The sequence below is a fragment of the Vidua macroura genome, chromosome 4 (genome assembly GCF_024509145.1).
Source record: "Vidua macroura isolate BioBank_ID:100142 chromosome 4, ASM2450914v1, whole genome shotgun sequence".
In the NCBI taxonomy this organism is placed as follows: Eukaryota; Metazoa; Chordata; class Aves; order Passeriformes; family Viduidae; genus Vidua; species Vidua macroura.
The window spans coordinates 4,814,992-4,836,034 of NC_071574.1; the positions used below are offsets into that span (position 1 = coordinate 4,814,992).

The 21,043-nt window shown below is 40.7% G+C and overlaps 1 protein-coding gene across 2 annotated transcripts in view; it reads right to left on the reverse strand.

Annotated features, from left to right (window-relative positions):
* The window catches only part of RNF150 (ring finger protein 150), a 116,024-nt gene that overhangs the window by 40,044 nt on the left and 54,937 nt on the right, over window positions 1-21,043 (reverse strand). For both annotated transcript variants that reach the window (XM_053975996.1, XM_053975995.1), the window contains exons 2-4: window positions 7,978-8,228; window positions 1,824-1,895; window positions 1,368-1,450 (exon numbers count right to left, since the gene is read on the reverse strand). In XM_053975996.1, coding sequence (XP_053831971.1) covers window positions 1,368-1,450; window positions 1,824-1,895; window positions 7,978-8,228 — 406 coding nt within the window. The remainder of the gene's footprint in view (window positions 1-1,367; window positions 1,451-1,823; window positions 1,896-7,977; window positions 8,229-21,043) is intronic.

A 21,043-nucleotide genomic window follows, 5' to 3' on the forward strand; every position in this document is an offset into this window, starting at 1 on the left:
CTGGGTGACCTTTTAAGTCAGCCAAGAGCTAAACACCACCTGTTAACTCTGTGTTTCCTATTCACTCTGCTTGACGCAATGCTGTGGATTACAAAGGCTCATTGAATTATGAGGTGGGACACAAGTGAAAGCTAAAGCTTAGACATATATTTAAGCTGTTGTAGATCTACCTCAAAACACTGCCTATCTCTATCATGCAACATTTCCAAGTTTTATTCTGCTTCTGTGCAAACAGGATTGATGCCAAACCAAGGTCATCATTTTCTGGTAATTTCTCATTTTTCCGTATTTCTGCTTCATGAAGTGACGTGTTTCTGTCTGCTTATAGAAAAAAAAAAAAAAGAGTTCACATGCAATTTGTCATTGTGGGGGATTTACAGTAGGTCAAATTTATGATTAATCTGTTGCTTTGTGTTAGCCATTTAGTGATGGCAGTAAACAGATTCAATGAATCACATGAACTAACAGAAATGGACAGCTTGTAACATTCAAATATCTACTAGGGTACAACATAGCAGGAAAATAAACAAGTATTTCGGTTTCTCAAGCCAGTGAACATGACTCAGGAGAAGAAAGAAGTTCTATTGAAAAAAATAAAATCTCTGCTCTATATGTGCAGCACTTCATATCTGTATTTCTGTGGAAATCAAACCCTTGCTGTTGCTCTCCTAGGGGCAACTGATCCTAGGAAATTTCTTAAGAAATTGATTTCCTTAGAGAAATCCTCCATTAGGTAACACTTCACAAATGACAGTGCAATAGCACAAAGATGAATACAGCTGTTAGGAGTGGCTAGGGGCTGCACTCCTGTGTCACATCACTGTGGGTGGATGTGCTGCACAGGGCATCTTCACATGAGGCGTGTTTTACTCGCTGCATCTCTTTCTGTGGCTGGGGATTTTTTTCTGACAAAAGTCATCTTTTTCTCAGGCCCAGGATAACAAAAGAAGTAGCTCGATCGGAAGCAGGAGCCTGCTCTATCCCTGGCTGCTGTGGCCAGGACTCACCTTCAAGTCAGAGGCAAATTCTCCTAAGGCATTTATTCTAATTAAAAAAAAAAAACAGCGAGGAAAACAGATGAATCAAAGCTTTAGTTTAAAAATCCTACTGAAGACTTTGTTATAGGCTCAGGTCGGACAAAATTTCTGACTACCATACTAAACCCTCAGCGTCTCACCACCATCACTAGTTTCATTTCACGTTGAATAAAGAGGCATTTCAGATATCTTTACCAACAGATTTGGAATAGGCCAAAATAATAAACTCACCCTTCCCTCCCCAATTTCTCAGGTAGTGTTATCAGTGTGAAACTGAGAGCAGAGACTGTCTTGAAGAGATTTTTAGAGGTAAAAGCACATTCAATTTACCTGCAAGGCAATATCCTGACAACATCATTGGGCTTGTAGCCTTCGATACAAACAGCACAGTTATCAAAGTCTGGCTCAGTCTCCTAGAGGAAAGAGAATATTCATCATATTCATTTTTTATTTTGTTAGCTAATCTCCTCATACAAGAGCCTATGTGATGAAGTAAAACAGTCACTGAAGCAGATTGCAAATCCAGTCATGCATTTCAAAACCAGCAAGTCAGATTTTCTGACATGTTTCCAGCTGGAAACTTGCACTGGGAAGCATGCAGATTTAGTTGGTATGTTTTAACTTTCAGAATTTTCTTCATCTTGAACCGAATCACCCTCTCCCCCACCCGAAGGACACAGTAGCTAAATAAGCAATTGGCATTTCTGTTCTGCCTCATTGTCCCAGAGGTCTGAAGGAATCCTCAACACAGAGTTTAATTTAGCAACAAGCATTTTGAAAAATTACCTTGTCACCTTTCCTGATCGTCCTGACTTGCAGCTTGCTGATTGCTTTCTTCGCAGCATCTCCAAGCCGGCGCTGCAATACAAAATTTGCTCTTAAGCAAAGGGCATCTCTTCATGCAGATATCAAAACTTTTTCTCCCTAGGCTTCTTAATAATTTTAAGTACATGTAACAGCACAGTGTATAAATATAAACATAATAATTCATAAAAAGGGCACAGCAGGTGTGCTACACTGCAGCAGTGCCTACCAATGTGGGTAACAAGTCCATTGTTTGGTTATCTTACTTCTTCCCTCTCTTTTTTTAATGACACTTGTTAAAAAAAAAAAAAATACTGGGCAGTTGGCGCAGTGAATGCTGAACTTTATTTCATTGTTCTATAACTAGTTCGTGGTCTTCAGCAAGATACAACTTCTGAAAGTGACCTGTTAATTTTTTAACAACAAAAACTCTGAATAATCTCTCCTGTCTTTTTTTCCTGCAATACAGATTTGCCTACTTTATAAAAACGAGGTGGAAGCATCTGCAGTTTCTTACAGGTAAAGCACTATAATGGTCCTGCAGTAACATCCTGTCCATACATAACCATTTGCTCATTCTTTGCCTTTCTATCATTCCCTCCAGTGGACCATAAAGTGATTACCCACGTGATGTTTCTGACTGTTCTCCCATATTTCCAAAACACTGTTACCGTGCTGGCAGGGTCACAGCCACCAGGATTAAAGTATGTAATAACAGCCTGACACAAAACACCCTGTCCTCAGACACTGAAGATGGACGTGTCTGCTCCTTGCAAGAGGCTGGGAAGATCACAGGGATCACAGTCACTGGTCAGCACCCTGTGCTACGGAGCTTCCTCCTGTAGCAGCGCTCCAAGGGCTTGCCTGCTCACTTGCAGCAACAAGGCAGTCTGGAGACAGACTCACAGGCTGGAAAAGTCTTTGGGAGGTCATGTATTCCCACCCCCTGCTCAAGGCTGGGTCAACTTCAAAGTCAGAGCTGTGTTAGTCAAGTTTTGACTATCTCCAAGAAAGGAGATTTCACAACCTCTGCGGATAATTTGTTCCAGCGCTTAACCAATCTCAGCCTTTTTTCTTCTCTAAACATACTAATGGAATTTCCCTTTCTGGTAATTTGTGACCATTACCCTGTGCACTTCCAGGAAGAGGCTGATTCTGACTCCTCTCTGGCCACCCTTTTTGCAGCTGGAAGCAGAGCCCTTCCTCCTCCTCGGCTCCCCACCCAGCTTGGGATGCTCCCTTCACTCCTCCTCAGATGCCACGTGCTTCTGCCTCCAGACCATACTGGTGACCCTGCTTTGGGCACTCCCCGTTTTTTCTACGCCTCTCTCACATGGTTTCATGCAGCAATGCCCACTCCAATGTCTTCTTTATAACAGTTCATGATACAGTACGTTCCAATTTGCCACCAATAAATGACTTGAACTCTTCCCTTCACCTCCTCTCCCCAGCCACATTTCCAGCCATGTGTTCCTGGAGAAGAGAGAGACTTATGGCCTTTGGTGATTCAGAAGACATTCAACTTTCTGAGCTGGGAAATTCTTGTGCCAGAGTTCAGAGGGGCCTGTCAGCAGGAAGGATTTCCAGCTGGAGGGGGTGAGAGCATGAGGCCAAAAAGAGAAGGAAGTTTGATGTTTATAAGTTGATTTATATTTATACATATTATATTTATATTTATATTTATATTTATATTTATAGATAGATTTATAAAGAGATTTATATTTATATTTATTTTGTAAGTAGAGACCTAATCACCACACAGATATGGCCAGTAAATTGCCACTTTGGTCTTCAGATTCAATTAAAATCACTGGATTGAATTTAGAGAGTAAGCTTATTGGATTGGAAAGGCTGACAAAACACATGCAATATTGAAAGCAGAGTGCAATTTCAGATCTGGCTAAAGAGGTGAAAACAATCTTGGCTATCAGGAGATTTACATATGAACTTTCCAGCAACTTAATTATTGTATGTGAAGGAGTATCTTGTAGTTAGACAATGTCTCTTTCTGTGGTCCATTTTTCTCAGAGCCTCCCTTAAATAAAAGAATCAATGAGAGCTGGAAACATTTCTTGTCAGCTATTTGGTTCTTTAATGTAAATCAAAGATAGACTGATAACATGCAGCAAGACAAGAGCCATTATGTCATGCTTCAGAAAGTGCTTGTGATCCCTTTTTATCATTATTATTACTTTAATAAATGCAATGTCTCAGTTCTTTTTTTGCACATTCTTGAGGGGGAAAGGACAAGATTAAAAACTCATGTACATCTTTGATCTGCTTGCTTTCATGTTTGCTTTCTCTTTTCTATTGTAAACAGATAAGTTCTTAACTTACATGTAAATGAGAGTAATCTAGTTTTTGAAAGAACAGGAATTTCTTGGACTGAAGCCATACTTTCAAAGAATTCTCCCACTTGAATGCAAGGCATGCTATCAATAACCAATTATTTTTCCTAAAAGATAAGAGGCGTTGCAGCAGTCTAAGGGTTTAAAGTGAGGCTTAGAGATTTACAGTCATAAATCTCATAATCTCATTAGCAATGCTGCAACATTCAGTACTGGACTGGAAGGAGTTAAGCATGTCAGATGCAGTGGTCTTGAGGAGATGGCAATGCTCATTAAAAAGGAAGGACAGTCGCATGGAAAGCACCACTTATGTGCTCCTGAGAAAGTAAAAATGCTGTGGAAGAGAAGTTGCAGTAAGTGCTTCTCCCTTAATGGCCTTACCAAACTTTCACCTTTGCAAGGAGACCACCTTGTGCCTTGTGCAGAGCGAGATGCATCACCAGCACGAGGTATCAGGCACATCTATCCACAGACAAAGGTTGCAGACTCCATCATGGGAAGCATCTTCCCAAACTGCTTCAAAGATTGACATCCCTATTCAGTGGCCCAAAACTCTCATTCCAAGCCACAGCCACCAGTCTTCCTCCTCAGATAAATGCCCTACATGCATTTATCACATACTGAAGATTAAACTAGGACACAAAAGATCCTCCTCAAGTCCAGTGCAATGGACCTGCTTTGGCTTCCACTGTCCTGCAAAACTTGAGGAGTCCAACCAGTTTCAAAATGACTGTATAGAAAACTTCCTCTGAACAAGAAGCCAGTGGAAAGGAGGGACATGGAAAAAATGTGGTAAATAAATCTGGCACTGAAACATCATCCCCTCTTCATTTTCCCGACTCACAAACAATAAAAAGAGAACCCTACTATTACTGGTGAAATATGAAATCTGACAGACTGACAGGGTTGGTTTGTTGTTGTTGTAGCTGTTTTTAAGTCTGTGCTCTGGCTGTCACAGGGCTGTAACATCAGGTTATATTTTGCTGAATTACCTCTGGAACTTGTCATGTAATTCTAAACTGCTTCTAATTAGTTCTGCAATGTGATATCTCTTGATTTAAACAATTTCCACAGCCTTTTACGAAATCTCTCAACTCTCTCATCTTCAGGAGCCCTCCAGGAACAAGCTACTGAGGAAACAGATTTTCTTACACAAATTTATTCTCTTCATGTCAAAAGGATTTATCGTCAAGGCAACGACCAACTTCCTGGACATCTTGTTAGGTGGAAAAAAAAGGTTCAATCATGTGAATATTACTACCTATCTTCTACTTCCATATGTAATGTACAGTTGTCTGTGCTAGAGGTACTCTTAAAAATTAAATGTGTTAAAATAAAAATTGATATCTCACCATGTTTGTAGCTGACACCCTGGCTGTAGGTGCACAAGCCCATAGTGGAAGTCAATTCTGTGCTCTACTGCATTGATTCTCAGCCAGGTTGGGATGAATAGGCCCTGGCATTCAGCAAGAACCTTTGAAATCCTGATTCTCCACTCATCAAAATCAGGCACCTAATTGGAGTAAGCTGTGCCTTCCTTCTGGTACGTGAACTTAGATTTTGCACACATGACGAGGAAGAGTGGTGGCTGAAGATGTAGATGGACTATGTCCAGGTTTCATCTCACTGTGGAGTCACAGGAAATGATTCCAGGAGATTTTTCAGTCTTTCTAGCTGCCTCTCCCAATGGCTGGATTCATTGCTTTCTTGATGGATAACTAAATCAGTTTGTTTTGGATTTACTGCTTGCTCAGAAACTTACGCCTAATGGAAGAAGGGAAGAGGACCTGGATAGGAGAGTCACCATATAGAGAAGAACTAGACAAAAGTGTTTATGAGGCTTGACAAAAGGACAGTATGGTTTTAATCAGAAATTTGTGATCCCATCCTTGAGCTACAAGAAAATGTGTCATAGTAAAAGAAAAAACCCAGAACTTGATGGAAAACAAAAAGGAACACTCATGGGAAGGGCAAGAGCAAGCTGAGCTCTTCTGAACTACCTACATCATTATAGTCCATAGCCAGCACTAAAAGAAACAAAACTAAAAAGCCACAGCAACCCATTAACACAAATAATAGAGTTTTGTTTGTATATTGCTAGCATTTTCATATGAAAAGAGCTAATAAAAGAGATTAGATGTCAGACAAAACTGTATGAAGAAAATTGCACGAAAACTTTTTAGGTTGCCCCTTATTATTGCCCAGTATTGCCCTCCAAAAGAATAATATTAATAATTAATAATATGTAAATACTTAGGAGGCACCCTTTCTAATTCTTCTAAAGAACAGAACTAGTATAATAGCCAAGTTATTAAAACCCCTCCATAGGACAACTGCTTGTGTACATGTGGTCTCATTCAAACTTTGGAAAGAAAATACTGGAAAGGAAATATGTTTGAACATATAAACACATTAGCTTCAAACTATAATATATTACCTGAATGAGCTTCTTATTTTGCTGCGTTTCATGTTTGTGTACATCTATTTACACTGCTAAGCTGCCTGTATAATTACTTGACTGAAAGTACACTTACTCACACACACAAATTAGGCATGCATGTGCTTTTGCAGACAAAGCATCTAAAAATCATCACAGCCGTTGCAGATTCACAGTGAATCTGCTGCCAATGATGTTCAAATTCCAGCTGGGATAGTCTCATGCTTGCTATCCAAAATTTCAGAGTGTATATTTCAGTGGAAAATACATTCTTTCTGTCTGTAAACACAGAGTAGCTGCTCTCTAGCTCAGAGGATGCCTGAATTTCAGTGGGGGAAGGCGAGGGATACACGTCAAGTATTTGTTACAGAGCGTGTAGCAGGGCTTTTCACTACAAGATGATTATTAATACTCTGAGTTTTACCTTTTCTGCAGAATAAGCAAGGCAACCCTCCTGGCCCTGGCAGTAATTTATTGAGGGTTCAGAAACCTCTCTGAATTACAATGCATTTTTTACACTGCAGTAAAATGGTTATCTCTTCAAATTTCATACACTGATGACATTTTCTACCATACCATTGGAATTAAATGTACAAGCCTCAGCTTCCCAGTTCTGCTGAGACAGTTGCATCTGGCCAAGAAAATATTAAATTTATTATTATTGTTGCTATTATTATTCACTGCTGAACTACCATAAAGATGGGCAGTGCTTTATAAAACCACTGCTACCGACTTCTCCTCAGCTCCATAGGCTTTTTATCTCTTTCAAGGGCTTTGGACAAGATGCCAAAACCAATAACAATGGTTTAATAACATTAGTGGCTATCACTACAGTTCTGTTCAGTGATCATTGTCAAATAAAGAGGGACAAGTTTGTCTTTCTAGCCCAAGACCCTTCTAAGGAAGCATTAAAGTGAGAATAGGGTTTTTTTCCCCTTTCTTCCCTTATAATGAACATTGCTTCACACACACATACCTCACAATGTTTTAGTCAGCATTTTGATCTCAAGGGTCCTTGGTTATATACATTGCTATGACTTTTGGCTATACGTACCACAACAATATTTTCACAAATAAACATCACCTTTCTGTCTATTTTTTTGTGTTTTGCATAAGGAAAAAAACCCATAATATATATGCATTTTTTTTTTCTTGAATCCCATCTATATTGACATAAGTCTTGGATTTTCCCAGCCAGAGTAATTTTTATATTCCTATTCTTTTCACTTTCTTGGGCTTTCTTTCGGTTTTCTGTTTTTACTATGCATCGACAGTTTCTTTAACTTTTACTTCTGCAATAAGTCCCGTGGTGATTTTTGGAAAAGCAAACGGTGATTCCAGCCCTGCTCACCTGATTTCTGTCTCTGGCATTTGCGTAGCGGAATCTCTGGATGTAGTAGAAGACCAGCCACGCCAAGGAGATGATCATCAGCACAATGAAGGAGATGGAGACGAACACCACCGAGGTCCGGCTGACGTACTTCTGCAGGTTGCGTGTCCCGATGGTTATGTACATCATCACAGTAATGTTCCTCTCCAGGAGGCTCACTATCTCTTTTCCTTTGGGTTCAGGAATCATTATTGCTACAACATCTTCTAAGCCTATCAGACAGAGAGAGAAAAGGAAGCTTAAGTTAAACAAGTGATCACCAAACAGCAATCATAGAATCACAGAGTATCCTGAGTTGGAAGGGACTCACAAAGATCACTGAAGTCCAACTCCTGGCCCTGCACAGGACATCCCAAGAATTCCACCATGTACCTGAGAACTTGGTCCAAATGCTTCTTGAACTTTGTCACGCTTGGTTCTGTGACCACTTCCCTGGGGAGGCTGTTCCAGTGCCCAACCACCCTTTGGGTGAAACATCTTTGCTTAATATCCAGCCTAAATCTCCCCTGACACAACTTCATGCCATTTCTTCAGGTCCCATAACTGCTCACTGGAGAGAAGAGATCAGTGCCTGCCCCGCTGTTTCCCCTCCTGATGAAGTTATAACCACAGTGAGGTCTCCCCTCAGTTTCCTCCAGGCTGAACAGGCCAAGTGACCTCAGCCACTCCTCATACAACTTCCCCTCAAGGCCCTTCACCATCCTCGTGGCCCTCCTTTGCACACTCGCTAATGGCTCCGTGTCTTTTTTCTATCGTGGCACCCCAAACTGCCCCCAGCGCTGGAGCTGAGGCGGCCCCTGTGCAGAGCAGAGCAGAGCAGGACAATGCCCTCCCTTGCCCAGCTGCCATGCTGTGCCTGATGCCCCCCAGGACACAGCTGCCCTCCTGGCTGCCAGGGCACTGCTGACTCACATCCAACTTTGCATCGAGCAGGACCCCCAGGGCCCTTTGCACAGCGCTGCTCTCCAGCCTCTCATTGCCCACTCTGTCCCCCAGTACATCCAGGGCTGCCCCATCCCACGTGCAGAATCTGCCACTGGCACTTGTTGAACTTCCTACAACTGCTGATTGCCCAGCCATCTGATTTGTCCACCTTCAGCAAAAAAGTAACAAGAAAGCAGTGCTTTCTTCTGCTCTTCCCTTCTGTTTACCAAGACGGAAGTCAGATGGATCTGGTGAATGTTTCAACTGAAAGCAGTTACACAGTGTTTTTCTACATACGAATCCTGGTGAGATATGTAAAATGTGTTCCATGGGTTGACATAAACACAGATTTCTAGCACTACTGAGGCTTATCTCGATGGTATTGCTGTAAACACTGCAAAAAGGGAGGTACACTGCATCCACCACTCCCTATACATTTATCACAGTCTGTTTCCCAGGGTCACGAGTCTGTCAGAGAAGCCCCTCCAAATTCTGCATTCAGATCAGAAACACTTTCAATCACAGATTCCCACATGGTTTCACAACTGGAATATGCCAAAGCATCACTGCTCTTGCACCAGGCTGGCAAACAAAAGAGCAGCTCAGCATGTTCCCAGTGGCTCCCCACAGCCCAAGCCCATACAGCAATTTGCTGGGAGCTTGACTCTCCAACTGACACAAGCTTAAAACCAAGGTCACTGTTTAATTCCACAAAAAATTGTCTCTGCAGCCCAGATCAGCCCCTGACACAGCTTGCAGCATGGCCCCACAAGGATGCACGTCAGCACAGCTGAGGCAGCAAAATCCCACTAATGGGATGAAGCAGGGACTTCCTCCAGTCCTGCCAAGCCTTCTGTCATGTCCCTGTGAACTGGGCCCTCCACTGATCTAGCTCCACACCAGTTTTCCTTCCTGTACAGCACTGTTTGATGTTACTTCCATCACACATTGCTGAAACGATTTTCTTTTCTTTCTTTTCAATTTTAAGTCCCCTGTGTACACGAAATGTATGTGGTCTGAAATTATCTGGGATTCACCAGGTTGTTAAATGCCTTTTATGGCCTCACAAATAAACTACCACTGCTTTGCAGTTTAATATTAGGGATATTCTGTTCTTTCACTTCATGAAACAAGCATGTAGACAATTTTTACCTAAACTATGTTTTGCAATAGCCAATTGTTCTAAGTAGTTAAGAACCGACAGGGTATATTGTAATGTAAAAATGTGCTAGGAACAACAGCAAATGAAATGATCACAAACTGGCATTTAGAAATGGAGGTGTGGGAGGGTGACTTGCATTTTCAACAGCATCCCTCTCCCTCCAAGCTGGTATCCAACATGAGCTTCACCAGTGCAGTATTTTATGTTGGTCTTCCAAGTCCAGCTTAGACATTTCTTCAGAAACCCTGGGAGGTATAAACCAGGTTTTCAATTGGATTTGGATGCTGAAGGCCATGAGTTGTTCGGCAGGACTTTGGATATACACAGAGGGGTGGTGTTCAGCAGAAAACACTAATTGTGGTGGAAACTTTATAAAATTCTGCTGGATTAACTGGAGGTACTGAAATAACTGCTGCTGCTCACAGAAATCTGCTATGAAGCTGAGAACTGAACCCTCCTCTCTCAAGTCTCAGAGTAGAAGTGCAAACACCACCCCTCTTCCTCTCATGAGGCTTTCCATCATAATAATTCCCTGATTATGAACAGGTCAGTCAATGGATAGGGAGGATCAGATGTTTGGCTGAGTCAGGAGTTTTAGATATTCATGATTAAAACATAACCTTCCTGTTGATACTCTTCTATAAAGCATTATTGTTTTTCAGCTATTCTGCTTTATTTTTTTTCTACCAAGAGTCCACCATCAGCAGTCAAGAGAAATCTAGCCTTGCAACTCTTCTGATACCTATTTATTACAAAAGGCTAATGCAAACATTACCCTAATGGCCTAGGGAGAATTTGCCAAGTCTCAAAGTGGCTGAGAAGGGCACTGGTGCCGTAGCAGTAATTTTCCTGCAGGCAAAAAAACAAATTGTCTGGAGCAGGGCTTAGCTGTCCACATGGCTTCCTTTGTTGTTTTCCTCATCTTTTAGAAAAATAAAAATTTTAAATTCATTCTATGGGAAAACCAAAGCACCAATCTCATGCATAGCCAAAAAGAACCCACAATTCAAAAATTCAACAGACAAAATTACAGAATTTATTCAACTGCCCTCAAAAGCCACCACTCTGTCCAACTGACTTATCCAGTACTGACCTTTAACATCATTGTCAGTACAACCCAGGGCACTGCATGGATATCACCTGAAAGCCTATTAAAATGGAGATAGAGGCAAACCCATTTCCAGCAGAAAATACAGGTAATATCCTAACGATTTAATTAGCTTGAATCTTGTGGGTCTTTAAAAACTTTAACATTGTGTTTAATTATGTTCAATTATATTCTAGTTTATTATGTTTAATATAGCTTTAATATATTTCTGGACACAGGACACTAAGCAAATTGCCATGGATATATACTAAATAAAACTGTTTTGAAATGCAATGTAGAAGACACTTATTCCAAGAGGAAAGCAGCTGCTTTTATTTATTCAAACCCTTAATATATTAAAATTTCAAGCTACTTGGTTATTTTCTTGGAAAACATTACCACTTGTAATGAAACATTATTGGACAAAATAACCAGAGAGTGACAAATAATAATCAGATTTTTTTTTATGTTTTACTGATTTTATGATAATTTCTCCAAGACATTATAAAGAATGCTATTTATCGATCATGTTATTAAGCTATGTTTTTAATCTCAAATATGTACACATTAGGAAAAAAATAAAAGGAAAATAATGTAATTTATTTATATTTTCTCCCTTTTTAAACAAAATATTTCTATTATCTGACTTTCACATAAGCTGCAACATACATAAAAAGTATGCAAATTAAAGAAGGGAAATAACATAATAAGACATCAGTGTTAGAGGTGCATTTTTATGCCCAAGTACACATTTGCTCAACAGATTTAAAAAAGAGAAAGGATCTAGTAACATGAACTGATGCTTCCCTGGCAAGTTAAATGCTACCACTGCCTTTCATTAAACACACCCACAGTGGGAACTGCACTTTGTGGCACTCTTGTTCCCTAACACATTTCTTTTCTTTTTCTGGCCAACATTAATGCAGAGTTTGACATGAATTTTTAAGCAGCTGTCAGGATGAATCAGAGTCCATAAGTCATAGGTATTCAGGCTGCAGTGAATGGATTTTATACTTGTTTTTTTTTTTTTTTTTTTTTGGCTAAGGAAACATTTAACATATCAGTGTTCTCTCCTAATGAGCCAATAACAAAACAAGTAAGGTAGAAATTGAAAAAACAGGCGTTTGGGGTGATTTAAGTATTTTTAACTTGCTGAAACCTGCCTAATCATATATTTCTGGGTGGAGAAAATGCATGCTTTGGAAAAAGATCCATAAGACCCTCTCCAAACTCACCCTCTCCATGCAGTACTTGGCTATGGAAATACATTTTAACAGGTGTGCATTCATGCAAAACCTGCAGACTTCAAGGCTAACCATCTATTCACTAGTGACAGAGGAAATGAAAAACTTTAGTGCAGTAACAGTGGCTTTTGTAGAAGAAATGAACAGGTTTTACACCCAGAAGATGTACATAAGTGCTACACCTTGGCTGCAGGCTGTGCTTACAAACCTGTGGTACTCCTTGATTTTGCTCTGGGTGCTTTCAGAGGTGACACTGAACACAGTCCTCTCTTCTCATTAGCAGTCAGGCCCAGCAGTGGCAGGGCTGCTCCTTTAGTGCTTTGTCAGTTTTTGATGGAGACTCTAAACTGTGGTCTTTCTGACACGTTTTAGAATAGGCAATTTAATCCTTCATGCTTGGCAACAGCTGGAAGTCAGTTAGAAAAGTTAATTGAACTATTTGAATAGAATTTCAATTTGGGAGGCACATAGAGTCTTCTCTCCAAGACATCCTATCAAGATATAAATGAAGATTTGTCTTATATTGTAGATCAAAACCAATCAGTAAACTGCTTACTTTTACAGATTTTGTAAGCGAAAATCCAAACACTATTTTGAATTCAGATATTGCCCAGTTTCAATCTGGCTCAGAGCGCAGGAACAGAAACGTTACAGGAAGGTGCAAGAGCCTAAGCAACTCTTCCTTACTTCTTGAAGAAATGATCTCGTTTTTAGGAATCCATTTCAGTAACCAGCAGCTATTGTGAGGAAGTAAAACAGACACCAATCTAACCAATTCCACATCCCACCCAGGCTCAGCCCGCAGTGCGTGCCAGCCCCAGGCAGTGTCAGGGAATTCAGTGGTGGTGGTGGTGGTGCTTCCTGGGAGCTCAGCAGTGCTCCCTCTGCATAAGGACTCACTGTGCTGCCAACCACTGAGCTCTCCTGCCACAGCTTGTGCTGCTGCCTACTTCCCTGGGAATGGATTTTATGCTATGGGTCTGGATGATGGGTAATACTTTAAAGCAAATTCGGAGCAAAGAACAGACATTTGTTAAAAAATACTATTTTTTTTCCCTCTCCAGAACAGCAACTCAGCTGAAAAACTACTGCTGAAGAGAATGAAGAGGACTCCATGGTGATGGTGCTGTGGTGATTGTCTAAGCTACAGACAAGAACAGTCTGTTTGACCATCAGAAGATGCTACCTTTTGTTGCAGATCTTGCTCTCTTTAAAAAGAGTATTGCTTTATATTTGTGTTTGGTATATTTCCAATGAAGTTTCATGAGAAATGGTATATAGGTTAATGAGAATGCCTGTGTGAATTGCCTTAATATCACAGAATCATAGAACAGCTTGGGTTGGAAGGGATCTTAAAGATCACCTAGTTCCAACCTCCCTGCCATGGTTAGGGATGCCCTTCATTAGATCAGGTTGTTCAGGACCCCATCCAAGCTGGCACTGACGTACTATCTCAGTTGCAAATTTGCCCTTGAACTACTATCTTCATAACTGCAACAAGGATTCCAAGTCTTTATGACTATCCACTGAGAGCTCAAGCTCAGTTCTTCTATTCTGTATGGTGCAATTATACAGCGATCAAAATAACAGCTGCTACCTGTTTTTCTTCTTAGAAAAACCCAACACCTTAGCCTTACATTACATTTTTGAGAACTCAGAAAGTACATTTGAAAATCAAAGCAATATTTTCAAAAACCTGATCTCTGAGCTTCACCCAATATGGGGAAGAAGAAGCATAATATTGTTTAAACAACGTCCTAGACATTTATGTAGGCAAACAGGGAAATTTTACACTACTAGTAAGAAATCAAAGTGGGTAAAAGGACTGTTCCCTGCAGGAACTTTTCCCTACTGGGCATTCAAGGCATTGGCCTCAAAGTGAAGTATTAATAAATGATACTATAGGAAAAACATTGGCAGGAGAAGAGCAATATACAGTAAGTGGCAGTAATACATAGTCAACACATCATGTGTCACAGGTGAATGACTACAGCCTGTCATCTATAATCTCTTACATAAACTGTCTCAGTGCCAGAGGACTAGAAAGGACACCAATTTCTAATGAGGTTTCATAACAGATATGAGCAGCTACAGATCAGCTTGTCCTAAGTTATTCAGTGAGATTCCTCACCTAAGATGCTTAAGCCAAAAAGGTAGCTCCGAATAAAAGAAGAAGGGAACATAAGGGGTTAAAACACAGGATCTAGGTGTTCAAAACATCCAAGAACAACTAAGTACAAAAAACACCTAGGGATCACAAACTGCTGAAGGCTGGGAGAGCCATTCTGGACAGGCAGGATTCAATGTTTACCCCGTGCTTATTCTCTTCCCTATGCAGCTGCTGTTCATTATTATGAGAAACACCATCCGAGACAGACGGACCTTTGGTCTCAAACCACAGTTTTGTTTTCACACTAACTGGGAACTGAAAGTTTAAACTCCTGTGGAGAGAAGAAAGTTTAATTCAAGTCATGACACCAAAACAACAGGGCCGAAGTCAGAGGCCTGACTATACCAAGAAGTCTCTGTCTAAGCCGAAATAGGGAAACGGTACCTGCCTCTGAGAGCAGTGATGAACAAGGAAGGACAGGGGCTGAGGCAGTCAGCACCTCTTGCTTTTCCAAGCCCCAGTGAGGGACTGACCCAAGGCAGAAGGATGCATTTCTGATGTGGAGGCAGGAGGGTGGGCTGATGGCTCTGAGCTCTGTGCCACATATGTGAACACCAAATGTCCCCCGCAGGGGTATGAACGCAGCATAAAGCAGAGGAAAGCAGCAGCAACACATGAGGTGACTGCATCCTCCACCAACCCTCATGCTGAACATCACACTTGTCTCCTGCAGATGGGCCTGGCCACCTCTTCTCTCAGAGCCCATCCCAGAAAGGTGTTACTGTCACCAAGGGCAAGGGACTGGGAAGGTTTTAGGAAGGATTTCAGCCTACAGTGTGGGAAAGCTGCAGAGCAGGACGCAAACGTCTCTGTCCACCCACTTCTGCGATCCACAGGCACTGACACCCCCTAGGCACCCCCATGCAGCAGCCTCTCTGCCCTCACACCCTGTTGGCTGGAGGAGGAGAGATGCCAGCAGAACAGCAAAACAGGAATGCCACTGTTCTCTGTGCCCACTGCTAAAACTGAGACACACCGGGCAGGCAGAGCTAACGCCCTTCTGGGGCGCCCAGCCTGAGAAGAAAAAAATGTAGGGGAAGGCCAGAAGCAAATACAGCCTAGCAGCACATAGCCCTGTTGTTGTGGATATCAAGCTACTGAAGCTATCAGAACACAAGATTTCACCGTATAATAATCTTTCTTTTTTTACTCTAGAGCCCTTGCTTTGAGATGATGTAGGAGTTTTCATCTCCACCCACCGACATTTCCAATTTGTTTTCCTTGTTACAAAGCAGAGAGATATTTCCTTCAACTTACCCTCTCACTAATTTCCCACTTCTCCTTGGCACTGCTAGCACTTGCCTTGGTCCTTTACCCATCTTTCAAAACATTTAACTATAAATCAGGTTTCCTTTAAAAGGCAAATGCAGTAACCATGGAGAGAGCAGCGACACCTTCTCCCTACAGAACTTCTCCCATTTGCAAAAGAAGGAAATTAGGAAATTCTTTTACTCAAACTATTTTTTTTTCCTCAGACGATACAATTGCTATGAAACATTTGTCATTGCAGAAGCACAAGTATCTATCAGGATAATTAAATAACACATAGGGAAAAAAGATGCACTGATGTAAATGACTGATTACAGCATTTAAGTAAGGGATGCAAAAGCTTGCTATTCTGTCCTGAATTGGACAACAAGAACCTCCAGGAGAGCTGTTCTTGGTTAACTTCTTTTGATGCTAAATCCAGGAGAGGCAAGATGCTTCTGACTGTGATCTTTCCTGTGGAAAGCAGCTTCAGACACTTTATTGCTGTTAAGGGACAAAGAAATTTCTGTTCATGTTTTTGCAATCAATGCTGATCTTGCCAAGGCTGTAAGAGCTCAGAATATATCGACTTTCTCTAAATTTTATGCAGCAACTGCAGCAAAGGAAAAAGAAGTAAACAGCTACAAAGCTCACAAAATCAAATCCAGCATGATAGCTGCATTTTTCCTGGGCTTCTTTCCTACTGTATCAGCTCATCATTCTGCTGAACTAACCAATGCTAACGAACCAATGTAGTGATACTTATTCATACTTAATTACAGAAAACAGGCTGTTCTTCAAGAGGTTTTCTTAGATCCCAGCCCAACCTAAGGCAAAAATTGTCGACACACTGTTATCTTAACCAGGATAGTATTTCGTTATAATTGCTAAGCCTTTGCACTGAAGACCTCCCTAGAATTTCTCCTCAGTTTCTAAACAATAGATATACTGCTAATGGCATATGCCACTTGCTTTCTGTATTGGAATTTGCACTGGGATACTTACAGGCTTTTTTATGTACTGGGGGCCAGAATTACTCCTTCATGCAGGCTTTACAGCTCAGCTATGCTCCAACTCAGACCAAAATATGCTACAGGGATAATTTATTAGTAAAATACAACCTTTTCAGAGTTCTGGCAAAACACACATGCTGTCTAAAGCAGAAGCTGCTTTGTTATTTTCAGTGGAACTGTACCAAAAAAAAAAAAAGCCTTAAATAGCATCTTATGTAGTCAGGGTAGAGTACAATGCAAACACAAACCAGTTAACGTTCCTGGTGCTCTTAGAAAGGTGTAAATATATATTCTCTACACAGAAAAAAATGCTGTCATTATTATGGAGATTAATCATTATAACTACATGCATTATTACAAAGCTTCTAATCTAAACTTAAGACACAGAATTGGTGTTTTTTTTAATGTACTGACCAATCCTGCCCACTTACTCATAACATGAAAGAAATATTAGTGACATACACTAAATAAACAACATTTTCCCCTGGAGAGTAGAGAATCAGGACATTTCCAAGCCATTAAAACAGGAAAAAGGAGAAGAAGGCATGTATGCAAAAATATGATTTCAACAAAAATGCCTGAGTTCCAGTCAGTGGTTCTCATCACTGAGGCAAAGACTGGAACTGTCAGTTCCCAGTGCAAGTCCAACCAGTTTCAAAGGTGCTGTGGCACCTGGTGAATGCTCTCCCAGCACCTCCTAGACACAGCAGGTCACCCTACCAGCCAGCAGAGCCACCTCAGCTCTCCAATTACTGTGCAGGACAGCCCAAGCCTACCCCAGCTTCCCTGTGATCCCCACTTCCACAGTGACTCAGGAATGGGACACCACGGGCTGCAGACTGGAGATAAGGGAATAAGGGATGCTGTCTCCTGTTTGGAGAGGCAAGACCATGCACTTCTTCCTCCTACACCATCAAACCTGCCAGTCAGAGCAGCCTTGCAGGGCATGTGTTTTTCTCTTCCAGAGAAGACGAATGAAAATCCCCAGACCAAGAGATTCAGACAACTCTGATTGAAACCACACACAGCTCTGATGGCTCTGCATGGGCTGGAGTGGTTTGTGGTTCAAAAAGCACAGATTGAAAGAGTGAAGAGCTAGAAAAGAGCATGGCACATCTGCTGTGGCTTTAGGCAACATTGCTGGGCTTACTCCAGTTCAAGTGACCCTGAATTAGCTGGACAAGAAACAGAGTCAGAGCAACAATCCGGAAATTTCATAAAATTACTTCAAGGAATTTCCTCTTCCCTCACTCAGGGAAAACGTCCCCAGAGGTGCAAAGCACTGTTTTTATCAGTCTGTGATAAAAGGATAATGAATTAAAATGGAGTAAAAAGAGAGAAAATTGGGAAAATAAATGGTAAAAAGCAAAACAAAAGGATAAATAAGTAACATCTCAGGCAGAAGGTGAGGAACAGCAGAGTGAAATAAGACAAAGCTGAGGCAGCATATCACCAGCACACGTCCAAACCTTCCAACATCCCTCAGTGCTATTAGATTTGTATGAGAGTTTTCTATGCCTCTACAATATGTGCCATTAGCTCTCTCTTTTCTAAGTTGAGTGATCCCTGTCTTACTCAGCCATTCCTCACGTGGAAGCCATTCCATACCTTTGAACATACTTTTCCATATAGGGGTTGGAGAGGTTTGATTAGTAGCGGCTTGTTTGCCAACATTTTTTTGTAGTTGCTGCCACCTGAAAGATTTCCCCAGGAAGAAAAGAGGGTTCAATTGTTCATGCTCAGTGTAAGCTGTTGCCACAAGCCTGATCCACCTTCTTTGTCACCTCCTGTTGGTGTCACGGGGGAGACTGATGCCAAACGTTTTTGCACCTTCTGCAAATGCAGCAGTTGAATTTTCACGTAGTAATTAGCCCTCATTTGCTTTAATCCATAACAAAATCATTCTGAAAAGTACAAACAAATACTGAAATGATTTTTCAGTTCAAGCAACCCTTTTCTTTATATCTTCCTGAAAAAACACTCCTGTGGGTCCAGCAACAAGGGCCCTGTCTTAGTTCATTTTTCCTCAGACAAAAACATGAATAACAAAGTCTCTCTTTGTTTTTTTGTTGGAGAAATCTTGCTCAAGAACCTTGTTAGGGAAACCTTCCATTTTGAGGATGGGGCAGGGCTGTTCAATCTTTGGCCTCTATTTTCAGGCATTATGGTAAAAAGCTGATTAAAACTGGGGATCTATTCCATACACTGAAATAAAAAAGTAAAATCAGCATAAATCAGACAAAAACCAGGGCAAAAGTATATTGTGCAGGTAATAAAATTCATCTAATTTGTCAAGAAATCAAGTTTTATTTTGTTAATCTCTGTTAGTCACTGTCAATTTTGCAATTTTGCAATTTTCCAGCTGTCCCTATCATCCCTTAGAGTAAGCAATACTTAAAATGTCTAATAAAAAAGAAAGAAAACCAAGCAGAAGAAAAATATTAGGTCTTTCCTATATGGTGAACACACTGACATAGTTAATTATCTACACCAATGCAAACAGATTAGAATAATTTTTAGGAACTATGATAGCTTTTAGAGTAAAATACAGCTCAGTAAATTACAGGCCTCTCTGTACATCATGGGAGTGGAGGATGCCAGGGATCATCTGTGGCCCTGCACATTTCTTAATGCACTTCTTCAAGCAAAGTGGTATTTCTAAGAACAAGGAAGTCAAAATGGGCAAACAAATCAGGGGATAAAAAGACAAGGCCAAAAAAAACCCCAGAAAAACCCCAAACCAAACCAAAAAACCAAAAACAAAATGAAAAAAACCCAACCAAACAAAAACAGGTGAAAAAAAAAGACTGAAAACTGGAAAGTCTGGCAGAATAGCCAACGAAAATAAAATCAGGGTAGAGTTCAGAGGTAACCTAGTGGCAAAGAAAAGTACAATCCTGGGATTCATAAACAGGAAACAATGAGCAGAAGCAAAGAAGAACTGAAAGAAACAGAATAATGGAAATGCTTGTGGCTGTGGAGAGGTTTTCTTTGGAGAGACCTGAAGAATTTGAGAAGCTTTATTGAAAACAGAACCAGGAGATGACTTGATTATATGTGTACACATATAATGTGTATATAGATATATATCTATATCTACATATATGTATATGCAGACTTGATCTGAATAAGAGGGTCTTTGTCTACATTGGAAAATACATAGCTAAATTTTTAAGATGGTCTTTTCAAATCAGAACTAAATCACAAATAAATTATAGAGTTTTAAACTGTGAGAGTGATTAGACAGGGAAAGATTATTTTGTGGGAGGAGCATGCTGACTGAAACTTATCCTTAGTAAACAGATCAGATTAGAAAAATGCAAAAACTCCTCAGAAGCTTTGAAACAGAGATGGTAAGCTTCCCTGGTCTTATGTCAAGCACATTCAGCTGAGAAGAAAATTTAACAAAATACAAACTTTTCTGTGTCTCTTTCTACATGGACAGAAGTCCAAACAAGGGTTGAGCAAGGATGCATATGTGCATGAGTGTGTGTGTGTGTGTGTGTTTGTGTGTTTATTTGAGTCACCAATACTTGTCTTGGCCACTGTAACTGCCACTAGCATTTGGGATTAAAGGAACACGAGTGATAAAATGAGATTAGTTGACAGGAAGTTCAAGATCACCAGAGGCTGCTGTTCACACATGGCTCTCACTAATGAATTCCTTAATGTTTATTATTGAGCCGGTCATCCTTGGCTCCAGAAGGGAGACTGGAGAGGCAACACAAGCTGCACGTTACCAGACACAAATGATCCTTCATAAGGTGGTGTTCCAACTTGAGCTCAAGAGCAGAAAGCCTAATTCAAAACAAGAAACAGAACAAACAAAGACATACTGGAAAAAAAGAAAAAAAAGAAAAACTCCACAAATGAAACACAAGAGAAGTGTTTTTTCGGGCTTCAACGAGACGACTGAACCGTGTGAACCCAGAAATAGCTGGCAGTGCTCACCAAACTTCAAGCTCTGCAAGATACACCCACCCTAAGCTAAAACTACACACCGAGCCTGAAAATGTTTTGAATATGCAGGCCTTCTTACAGATGGAAAAAAATAAAAATGAAAGAAAAACAATCTTCAACAGCATGTGAAAGTCTAAATGTCTTGGAGAAAAATATTTATACTTCTATAGAGGCACACTGTTTATCTTTCCTGACTTCACGAGGAGAAAGTCACTGGAA